The following is a 12,164-nucleotide window of genomic DNA, read 5'->3' on the forward strand; positions in this document are numbered from 1 at the left end:
CACGACCTACTCGCCGAGTAGCCCCTGTTTTGTGATAACTATAAATATGGGGTCTTAATCCGAATTGGGGGACTTTTCTGGCTTCCTTGGAGATAGAGCTACGATTGGAGAAATCCTTGAAGACCTGAAGAACCCTAACCTTTGATCTTTGAAGTTTCGAGGCGAATTAGGTTATATTTTCCACTTAATCTTAGGGTTGAATTATGTTTAGCTTAATCAAATTCGTTCTTCAGCTTCTTTTCTTTGTAATCATGAGCTAAAATTCGGATGGTTTCTGTTTAGGAAGAACCACATTACTCCTATGGTTTAATTATTACTTTTGCTAATTGTTTATTGGTGATTTTATTAAATTAAGTTTGTTAAAGAACCTTATGCATTAACCACAACTATTTTCTGTTAATTGGAAGACAATTAAGCTGCATGAACATCTCTTAGTTGTTAACCTCATATGTTTATGTGACCACTTTATCATATGTCTAGGAATAATGAATATAAAACTAGAATTAATAAAAGAATGGGTAAATTAATGTGTAAGCTTGTTTGAGAAACCAACAAACAAGAGGTTAATTGAAACACCCACTTGATTAACCAATTACAAATCTTATTTAATCCAAATAATTGAACTAGGGAATTAATTAGTTTAAACAATTGGCCACTGCTTGAATTGATTAATTGTCTAAGGGTTAGTATTAGTGAACACGAATCTAACCACTATAGTTGGTAACCAATAACAATTAATTATCACATTATTACACAAATAACCATAGGAGTGAATTGGTTGGACCTAAACAGAAACTCTTTTATCAAATTTGGTGAATTTTTACTTGTTTTAGTTTTTAGTTAATCACTTGTTAGGTGGTATGTTTAAGTTTCTAGTCTTGTAAAACTAGAGAAAACCATTTACCTTTATTACTTGCTTAGTTAAAATTAGTTGATTAGTTTAATTTCCTTTCCCTGAGTTCGACACTCTACTTATCCAACTATACCACTAAAAGATAGGTTCACTGCCTTTGTGTGCTAAATTTATAATTTAAAAGTAGGATTAAAACCAGTGCATTTCACACACATCAATCTTCAACCGAAAACCCCTAGTTTTATCTCAACAATCATCCGAGGATCATTTGATTCACCTTCAAATCTTGATAAGAACATCTATTATTCTTCTTTTCATCGATCAATCACCCTTCATTTCTGGGTTTACAGCCGTGAACCCTTGAATTTCCTTGGTTTCACCAAGAACACCATGAACATACACTTGAGTGTACAGTCGAAAACACTTGAATCTTCATGTGTCCTTGAACCGTTTACGGTCGTAAACACCGAAGCCTAGTCGTGAAATCCAGCAGTCACTCGATTTCGCTTTTAACACTTCTTTTTGGTGATTTAGTGGGTTTTTGGTGCTTATTGTGGAAGAAGGAGTTCCTTGAGGAAGCATTGCTTGGCTTGAAGCTTGTAGATCCAAGCCCTAATCATATTGATCTAACTCCAGAAAGTATAAATTTTGGATTTTGGTGGCTTTCTCATGTGGATCTAGTTGGGTTATGACTTGTTATGTTTGGACCTTGAAGAAGAAGGAACTTGGTGATCAAGCTATGGTTGGAGTCAAGCTTCTAGATCCACAACCTTCATCAACTTTGCAAGCTTTTGGAGGTATAAAGTCTCAACCTTGACAACTCTTTCATGTAGATCTAGCTAGGTGGTTTTTGGTTATGGTTTTGGTCCCTTGTGGTGGTTCTTGTGAGTAGAAGTTACTCCAGAACCTTTGAAGATCTATATTTGGTCCTTATTGAGGTTATGGAGTCACAAAGTTTGGATCTTGATGGCTATAAACCTTCCATGCATGATTTAATGGTCATTTTATGAAGTTTGGGACTTAGGGTTTTGGTTTCGACCCTATTGAGTTATGCTAAGTCATAAAGTTGGAAACTTTATGACTTAAGAAGTCCCTTGAAATCAGATCTGGGAGTTTGGATTGAGGTCTTATGATATTAAGAAGTTTTGAGGCATTTTGGGAGTGATTTTGACCTTTAGGAATTCATATTTGGTGTTTGGGATTCGTTGAACCATGCAAAGGCTTAAAGCATTCGACTTTATGGATTAAGATGTCGAAGAGGACTTGGATCTGTAATTGTAGCTGCTGGAATGGAGTATTAAGCACTTAATGAAAGCTTAACAGAGGAGTACGTTGGGCGCGCATACAGATACACGCAGCGTACACCACCTTCAGTCAATGCGCTCAGCGTCAAGGGAGTACTCCCCGCGTACTCATCAGTTGTGGGCTCAGACTGTTTTGGGCCTCGGATTGGGCCAGGCGGTAGACTTTGGGCCTTTGGACCTTAGTGGACCATCAGAAGTCAGATGTTTTAGCCCAAGAATATGTTTGGGCTTAAGGTAAGGCCCATTAGAGGGATTGGGTCCAATTTAGCAAATTGGGCCATTAGTGGGCCACTAGTGGGCTTGGAAAGCCTACTTAGTGTTGGGCTTTTGTTTTGGGTTGGGCCTTAGTTTTGGATCATACTGGGCCAGGGGTAGAATGTTCATTTTACCCCATGCATGGATTAAGGGTTTTAGTAAGGGACCCAATTGCTAATTGGGTATATTGATCAGTATTGATAGCTCAGGAAGTGGACAGGGCAGCAGCTAAGGATTTCTTTCAGGAAGCTTCTGCATTCGAGGTGAGTTATCCTCACTATATCAATTAGGCCGGCCCTTTATGGATTGTATCCGGTTATAGCATGATATGTTTATTGGTTTTCATCCTGGTAGTTATTATGAGGTTATGTTTATGGTTAGTGACCTGGTTAGGTCGATGTCCTGGTTATAAGATGGTATTATGTGATATGCTAGTATGATCTGTTAGATCGGTATCCTGGTAGATAGGATGTTATATGTTGTTATGATTTGTTAGATCGGTATCCTGATAGATAGGATGATATATGATGTTATGATTTGTTAGATTAGTATCTTGGTAGACATGATGTTATATGTCACTATGATCTGTTAGATCAATATCCTGGTAGATAGTATGTTGTTATACTGTTATGATCTGTTAGATCAGTTTGTCTGTTTATAGATTGTTATCTATTATATGTGCACTGTTTGGCGGTTGAGGCTTATCTGCTTTGTGTGAAAGCCAATAGACCTGGGCATTCCAACCTGTTGGTTGTGGGTTGTGAGTATTCCATCCCGAGGATGATTGTACTCATAGTATATTGGCATTCTAACCAGTTGGTTGAGGGCCTGGGGTATTTCAACCCGATGGTTGACTGGACCCATAGTATGTTTTTTATGATTTTATGTGTATTATTGTGAGTATGGGTATTTTGGGGTAACTCACTAAGCTTTCGGGCTTACAGTTTCAGTTTATTGTTTCAGGTTCAGCGGATGGCCGCTGGAAGGCAAAGGTGTAACCGTACACTTCCTCGATTGATGATTATGATTTCTGGGAACTCTGATATTTAAACTATTTTGAAAACAAATTGTAATAACTGAATGGATTTAAATGATTTGAAAAGCTTTAAATTGGCTCGAATTTTATGGGTGTTACAGCCCGTATCTCACTAACAGCAGGAGTATGGACGGGGCTCCATAACTCATCAGTAGCAGACCAGGGGCGGGGCCCAAGATAGTTGAGGCCTTAGTACAGGAGTACAGTAGAGTATGTTTCCTTTATATGCTAGTATGTTATTTGATTGTATGTATGTGTATAGAGGGCGAGGCCCAGTAACAGGCGGGGCCTAAGAGAGACAAATTTGTATACCGATCAGGGCTTGATGCTAGGCGGGGCCTGATGCCGGGTGGTGCCTGATTTCGGGCAAGGCCCGATGCAGCGGGCGGGGGCCCAGTGTATGGATATGCTTGCGTGATATGTAGTAGGTTGGGGAATTCACTAAGCTTCATGCTTACGGTTTTCAGTTTTGGTTTCAGGTACTTCCGGTAACGGAGGGAAGAGCTCGGGATGATCGCATGACACACACCAAGAAATTTTAGCCTTGGATGTTTACTCTGATAAAAAGAACATGTTTTGAGATGATGCTCTGATTTGACATATATAAACCTTTGTTTATGGATGAAATGATTTGATACTTATGATTTTATTAATGTTTTAAAAAGAAATTTTTTGGTCATGTTTTTTGGGATGTTACACTTTTGCATCCTTTTATGAAGCACTATTTCAGCATATGGGGTGAGTGCAGTAGTTAAACTCGCTGAAAAGTAAATATGATCAAATAAGGTTCTTATAAAGGTATTTAAATAAATTTAATATTTCACCCGATATTTTACTTGCCATTACGTTCATGGAAAGTTCGTTGAATGTAGTCACGAATTGACTCGGTAAACATTATTATCGATACATTGCATTGATTTACCGATAACACACAAAAAAAAAGAAAAAAAAAAAAGAAATTGGGGAACATCAATGTTGACTACATTCCAACAGATGTTAGGGAAATAGGCTCTTCCCCATTTCACATGACCGATGTTGGCAAGAATTTCACGAGCCTCAGGAGTTAGCCGGCAGAAGTTTTCTTCAAAATCATACACAGTATGTGAGCTGGATGTCATCCAAAACAATGGTTCTAATTTTCTGCCAGATACGCATCTTGTGTGCATATAATTGAACACGCGTTTAGAAGTATAACTATGATAAAAAATCAGAGAATACATGCTCTATGCAAGAACTAACGGCGTCTACCATATTTTTTATGAACGATACATACATACACTATCTCAGACCTTCTCTTAGCCTCATAAGGAACCAGGATCAACCGTAGAGATTAATTTTCAACGGCCAGACCAAATGTTATAGGGAGGGTCTGGTTGTTCCTGTGGATAGCAACCGCTACAAACATTGTTTTTAAGTAATCCCCTCTAAAAGGGACACTACCTATGAAGATGACAGGCAAGAAGCAGCCTGTGAATGCATGGATATCTATTCTTTTTTGGAACAAAAATGAATTAATTTAGATGTAGAAACGTTATATATTTTAAAGAAACAATAGAAAAGTGCAAAAAACAAATATATCACCATCCAGTAGCCACAAAACAAGCTTCCAAGCGATCCATCAAATTAGTTTGGATGTGATTGTAAGTATGCGTGTTGGTTCACCTAAAGTTGTGAAGGTAAACACACAGGTTGTTAAAGCTTTATTCGTGTTGACGCTCGGAGAAAATCATTTTAAAACAGTTTTATAAGAGATAATTACAAATTATTTGATTAACATTAAGGCTCTACGAGCGTGCACGCGAGCACACACACACACACACACACACACACACACACACACACACACACACACACACACATATATATATATATATATATATTAAAGACGAAAAAAAGTTGAGGTTATAATGCGGAGTAGGAACTCCGGAACGAATACCGGAATGCTATGTTCCGGAACAAGTGGTCATTTACAAATATATATATATATATATATATATATATATATATATATATATATATATATATATATATATATATATATATAATTATTTTTGTTAAAATGGTTCTTTATAAGGTTAGATTACTCAATTTATCTATTATTAATTACAAATTGGGAAATTTCTTTATTAAACAAACCCTTGTGAATTGTGACCTACCCCTTATCTTTTCTTTTATGTCCAGCAGTAACTCACGTACATTTTTTAACAAATCCAGTCCTACACCACAACAAAATAAATAACCTGATTGCTATTTCAAAATAAGATTGTTGTACAGAGAAAGTACTCTTAAACAGATTCCCTTTTAAGAGAAAAAAACTACACCTAAATTATGAATTACATCATTTAAGACTGAATATATTTGTCTGTTGTTGATAACATAAAATAATAGAGTAAAATTTGTTGACGGCATGATTATTGCTTTTCGTAGCTGTTTTATTGGAAGTTTTTTGTTTCTGTTCTTGGCTTATATGTCTCCATAACCATCTTTAACAATTTAGTAATATGATATTAAGACGGCTTATTAATTAAAAGTTCAATAATTTCATTTTCAAATCAGGTGCAAATTATTTACAAGATCTTTGAGAAGATTATAATTATTATTTAATTATTTCCATTACATATAATCGGTTTAATGATTATAATATTCTATATTATTATTATGGTATATATATATAACTGTAATCATCATAATACATCATGGTTAAAACATTTATGTATTAAATAACAGCATAGTTAGTATGAACTATGCAACTCATTTGCTAAAACTTACATATTACATCGTAGTTCATTATAAAGTAAATAAAAGTATCTTCCTATTGGTCTCAATTTTAAATTAATATAAGTGGGATGACATTTCGATATTTAAAGAACCTATACAATCAAATCAAAATCAAGTAATTAATATTGGGTACGTAGCCGGAGCGCCACCGGAAGCCAAAGAACCACCATGCAAAACCACCTCCCTCTACTTCACACACGGTTGACCTGCCGTCGCACATGGCCCAATCGTATATTTGCACTGATATACGCATGCAACATCGTAGCCATTCTTTATCACCAAACCATCATCCTCTTCCACACCACCAACACCACCGTCTCTGTACTCATGTTACTGGCTGATATCGTCTTAGCTTTTATGTGGTTCACTCACCAAGGCTTTAGAATGAATCCGGTTCACCGGAGAACCTTCCCTGAAAACCTCCCAAAGGATGAGACCAAATATCCGGCCATGGATGTGTTCATATGCACGGCGGATCCCTACAAAGAACCACCAATGGTGGTGGTGAATACGGCTTTGTCAATCATGGCTTATGATTACCCGACAGAGAAATTGTCGGTTTATTTGTCAGACGATGGAGGCTCAAAACTTACACTGTTTGCTTTCATGGAAGCTGCTAAGTTTGCAAAACAATGGTTGCCATATTGCAAGAAGAACGGAATAATGGATAGATGTCCAGAAGCTCATTTTAGCTCCCACTACCCTCGCTTCCCTGAGACCCATGAAATCAAGGTCTTATTTTTATTATTATTATTAACTTTTTATAATATAAAAAGTATTTATCAAAATTATCTTGTTACAAAAAATAAAGAAAATGACATATAATAAGATTTACGTTTAATTTGGCATTTTACCTTTTTACCCAAATTTAACATCATTGTATCTATCTATCTATCGTGAAACTTATCTACGAAAAGATTTATGTGGTCGATCTAATCTTCACCAAAATCCAAACTTTTATTGCAGTCGATGTATGAGAGAATGAAAGTGAAAGTCGAAGAAAGTGTCGTATGTGGAAATGTTGATCTTGATGATGATGATGATAAGAAGTATGGCCATGTCTTCAACCACTGGAACACTGAATTCACACGTGTGGACCACCCGACCGTTGTCCAGGTTAGAATTGGGTCCAACGAAAATTCATGTAGCTGCTAGAGCATTTAACTAGTTCATTCTATAATTTATTATTTTTGGTATATAACGTATTCATCAGTTTAATTTAAAGAAACTGGGTTTTATGCAAAAACTAATAAATAAATAAATAGATGAAAAGAAAAATAAAAATGAAAATTTTATTAAGAACTTGCAAGAAGAAGCTAGCAAAAAATATCAATAAATTGGTTTATATGCATTATCCTCCGTAATAAATCAAAATCTTTTTGCCACATCTTCTCTTCTCATTCATTTGAACACATGAGATTTTCTAAAATTTTTTAATTTTTTATTTTCCACTTATCATTTTATTTTATTTTTTATTTTTATAAATTAAAATTCCACATTTAATATATTATAAGGTAATATATATATATATATATATATATATGTGTGTGTGTGTGTGTAAGGTATTTATTATAAATATTTATATACGTAATGTATTTAATGTATTAAAGACTCATTAATTTTAATAATTTAAATTTTCTCTCATTTTTCTTATAAATTCAAACTTCTCAAATTGTTAAAATTTCATATTTTTCTTAAATGAACTCATGTAATACATGGACCTCACAACTAGTTTACAATACACAACTTTTTTATAAAGCTTTTCTCAACAACTATATTTAAAATGTTTAATAAAACTTTTCAAAAATATAATATTTGATATTGATCAAGTATATAGTTTTAGTAAATAAAATGTGATAAACAAAAGTTTGATTTTATTATTATTATTATATATGTTCAGGTTTCTTTGAGACCATGCTAATTTTCTGAGACCGTGAGACGCAATATAAAAATAATTTTAAACTGCAAAATAAAAGGAAAAATCCGAAATTTCTTTTTTTAATTACTATTTTCGTCACTTTAATTACCTAAAAAACTTTTAAAAACAAATTACCGTTTTCTTTGAAAAATACGTGAAATATTCTAATAAAATATTACACGATAAATATTATAATGTGATTTTTAGAATATTAGAATATTCTATTAGATTTATCAGATATGTAAAATATTCTAATATTCTATTAGAATATGTAAAAAAAACGGTATTTTTTATTTTTATTTTTTGTTTTTTTGTTTTTTTGTTTTTTTTTTTTTTGGAAAATATAAATAACGAAAATAATATTTGAAAAAAATTTTTGAAAATTTTCAATTATTTTGCATTTTAAAAATATTTTTTATCTACAAAATGAGTGGTTAGAATTGCGTCTCACGATCTCACAAAATTAGAACGTCTCACATGAATCTAACCCTATATATATATATATATATATATATATATATATATATATATATATATATATATATATATATATATATATCACAAAATGACCAACAGACCACATGCAACGATATTTAAATAAGGCGACAAGAGAAGGTTGAAAAGAAATAGTAGCTGAAAAAAATACAATACAAAAAAGGTTTCTGCCCCACTAGTATTATCTTTCATAGATGTTTTTATATTATAACTTTCATTGATCTATAATATAAAACAATTTTTATATATAAATTATTTAATTATGTTTTAATTCGTTAATACAACTCCATAAATTTTTACATGTATAAATGGTTCATAAAAGATGAAATTTATTATTTGGATTGGTAAAAGGAATTTTGAGAATGTATTAAACATTATTGTGAAGGTCAGTAAAAAGTTCTTAATGTTAAATTAGTTCGTAAAAGAAAAATATGTGGTTGTATAAATATTTTCTTAATCGTTTAAGATTTATATATAATAACATGTGTTTTCTATATGTAGTTGTTTGTATCTATATATTGCAAAATATAAATGCCACGATGCTAATGTATGATGTGAACAGGTTTTGTTAAATGGCACTATAGACAACGATGTCCAAGGTAATGTGATGCCAAACCTTATTTATGTCTCACGGGAGAAACGGAAAGGCACACCTCACAGATTTAAGGCTGGTGCTCTTAATGTTTTGGTAAAAATACTTAATTATTCGCATGTCTTTTCGAATTTGTGTAATATGTAAATACTTGTATAATGTTTCTTTTGTTTGTTTCAGCTTCGTGTATCACATACCATGACAAATGCACCAATTGTCCTAACTATGGATTGTGACATGTACTCAAATGACCCAAAAACACCACTAGAAGCATTGTGTTACTTCTTAGACCCTTCAAAAGATTCTCAAAACATAGCATATATCCAATATCCTCAACTATTTCATGGGATCAATAAAGAAGATTTATACGGTGCTGAATTTAAATTCATATTCCAAATCAATATGACCGGGTTAGATGGTTTAATAGGCCCTTCTCATGCTGGCACTGGGTGTTTCTTCAGAAGAGGGGCCTTTTATGGAAAACCCTCATCATGTACATTTGAACAAAGTCAAAGTCAAAATCAAAGACAAGCAATCCAATCTAATGAAGTGTTGGCTCGAGTGCATGAGGTAGCTAGATCTGATTTTGAGGCTCAAACTAAATGGGGCTCCAAGGTATGTATATGAACTTTGTGCTTTAACATGTTATTATTAGTATATCACACATTTCTATAAATGTTGGAGTTACTGCTCTATCCATAAGAGCTATGTTGAAAAGTATACCAACGACTTCAAATATATCTAACACGTATAATTATACACTAGCTAAGTTTCTTTATTGTTGTATAGTTAGGCTATCGATATGGATCATTGGTGGAGGACTTTTACACAGGATATCTTCTTCAATGTCAAGGATGGAGGTCCGTCTTTTGTTTACCAAAAAGACCAGCGTTCTTAGGGGACGCACCCATGAACCTTCATGACTTGCTCAATCAAACCCAAAGATGGTCCATGGGGGTTTTAGATATGGCATTTTCGGAGTACAACCCAATTAACTATGGGTCCAAAATATTACCCTTTTTGCAAACCCTATGTTACCTTCATTATACCTTTTGGCCCATTTGGTGCATCCCGCTTTTTATCTATTCCATTTTACCGCAATTAGCCATCATCCACTCTTTTCCACTTTTTCCTAAGGTATCACGATTGTATTATCAACTAAAAATCATAAAAATTAGTTCCAAATACATGTTTATTAGATTTTAACTACTTAAAATTTGATATATTATACAGGTTTCAAATCCATGGTGTTTGTTATATGTCTTCTCATTCATAGGAGCCTATTGTCAAGAATTATTTGAGTTCATACTAAGAGGTGGAACTCCACGAGGTTGGTTTAATAACCAAAGGGCGTGGATCATTCGATCTCTTTCAAGCTATATTTTTGGAGTAATCGAGTATACGCTAACGAAGTTACATGTATCTTCTTCTACATTTAATGTGACAAACAAAGTGATTGATAAAGAAGCCAATATAAGATATGAGAAAGGAATGATGGAATTTGGAGTCGAATCACCTTTCTTTTACCCTATATCAGTGGTTGCTTTGGTCAACCTTGTAGCGTTAATAGGTGGGATTATGAAAATGATCAAGAATGGAGGATTTGAGGACTTATTTGTACAACTCTTTTTGGCGGGTTTTGGAGTTTTAAATAGTTGGCCTATTTATGAAGCCATGTTCATTAGGAATGACCATGGAAGAATGCCACTAAAGATAACGTTAAGATCAATTGTCATTGCTTCAATGGTGTATCTCGCCTCCCCTTTGGTCTTTTAGATTATGGTAGGCTTGTGTTGTAACTTTCGATCCATCTCTTTTACTATCACTAATAAAATGTAAAAGATTGTATTTTAACTGTTTAATAGTTTAGAGATTGCATGATATGCACATGATTTATTTTGTTTATATGACTAGGTTTATAATTTTTTAGTATTATATTATCTTATGAATTAACTATATAAAAGGTTTTAGTATGATATTATTGTATGCAAAGTGTAACTCACAATTAAGATATCTTTTACATAGTAATCACATTATGTTCTTCAATTTATAAAAACTAATTATAATTATAAAGTGAGTGCATTTTTTATTTGTAGTTTATCATTTCAAACATATATGTCTTATTTTTTTAAAACGGAGAATCTAATCAATTCCTAAACTCCTCATAATTTCGCATATACCCAGGGGGATTTGAACCCTTACCTCAAAAAGGGAGATAAAGACATGATATCATTGGGCTTCGACCTAGAAAATGCAAACAACACAAAACAAACATCAATTGGTTAAACATACTTCAACATAATTACTACTTTTGTAATAAATTATGCAAAAACCAATATATGGACTCATTTGCTATACTCCAGTGTTTGTTTGTTTTTTTTAAGCAAAAATTTATTAAGTTTGCGGACCATCTCTGCAACTCTCTGTAGCAGAAGAGGTGGACCAACGGCTGCAGACTATAATAAGAAACATGTTTGTTTTATAACATCTTCATGTTGCTGCAGATATTTAAAAAATAAAATAAACTTATTTTATATAACGAAAATAGTTTTTTTTAATACCGAAAATTTAATAATGTATGACATTTCAGCAAGAATTTATGATATTTCAGCAAAAAAATAATGATATTTCAACAAGAATTATCATTATTCACTATAAAAAAACGAAAAAAGCCATTTAGAAAGAACAAACCAAAAAAACGAAAAAAAAATATATAAGACAACAATTCAACAACATATAATCAAGATTCATCAAGATTTCAGCAAGAAAAAAGAAGATGTTAAAAGAGGCAATACAAGTACTTCCCCAGACAGAACAAGCGCATATGTTTTTTTACCCGGAAGACTTCTAAAAAAACAAACAGTTGTGAGATGAAAAGTGTTGTGCGTGTGCTACGTCGCGCAGCAATAAGAGGTCTGAAGAGGTTTTTTACA

The 12,164-nt window shown here is 33.1% G+C and overlaps 1 protein-coding gene across 1 annotated transcript; it reads left to right on the plus strand.

Moving 5' to 3' along the window:
* Window positions 1-6,394: 6,394 nt before the first annotated feature.
* Window positions 6,395-11,136, plus strand: LOC145091578 (cellulose synthase-like protein G2). The gene is made up of 6 exons (XM_079029323.1): window positions 6,395-6,958; window positions 7,193-7,342; window positions 9,202-9,327; window positions 9,412-9,846; window positions 10,021-10,368; window positions 10,465-11,136. Exons 1-6 carry the CDS (start codon window positions 6,395-6,397, stop codon window positions 11,005-11,007), a joined length of 2,166 nt encoding a protein of 721 aa, XP_078885449.1. The 3' UTR covers window positions 11,008-11,136.
* Window positions 11,137-12,164: the final 1,028 nt, after the last annotated feature.

Source organism: Lactuca serriola, chromosome 3 (genome assembly GCF_051521515.1).
Source record: "Lactuca serriola cultivar US96UC23 chromosome 3, Lser_US96UC23_V15, whole genome shotgun sequence".
NCBI classification, from domain to species: domain Eukaryota; kingdom Viridiplantae; phylum Streptophyta; class Magnoliopsida; order Asterales; family Asteraceae; genus Lactuca; species Lactuca serriola.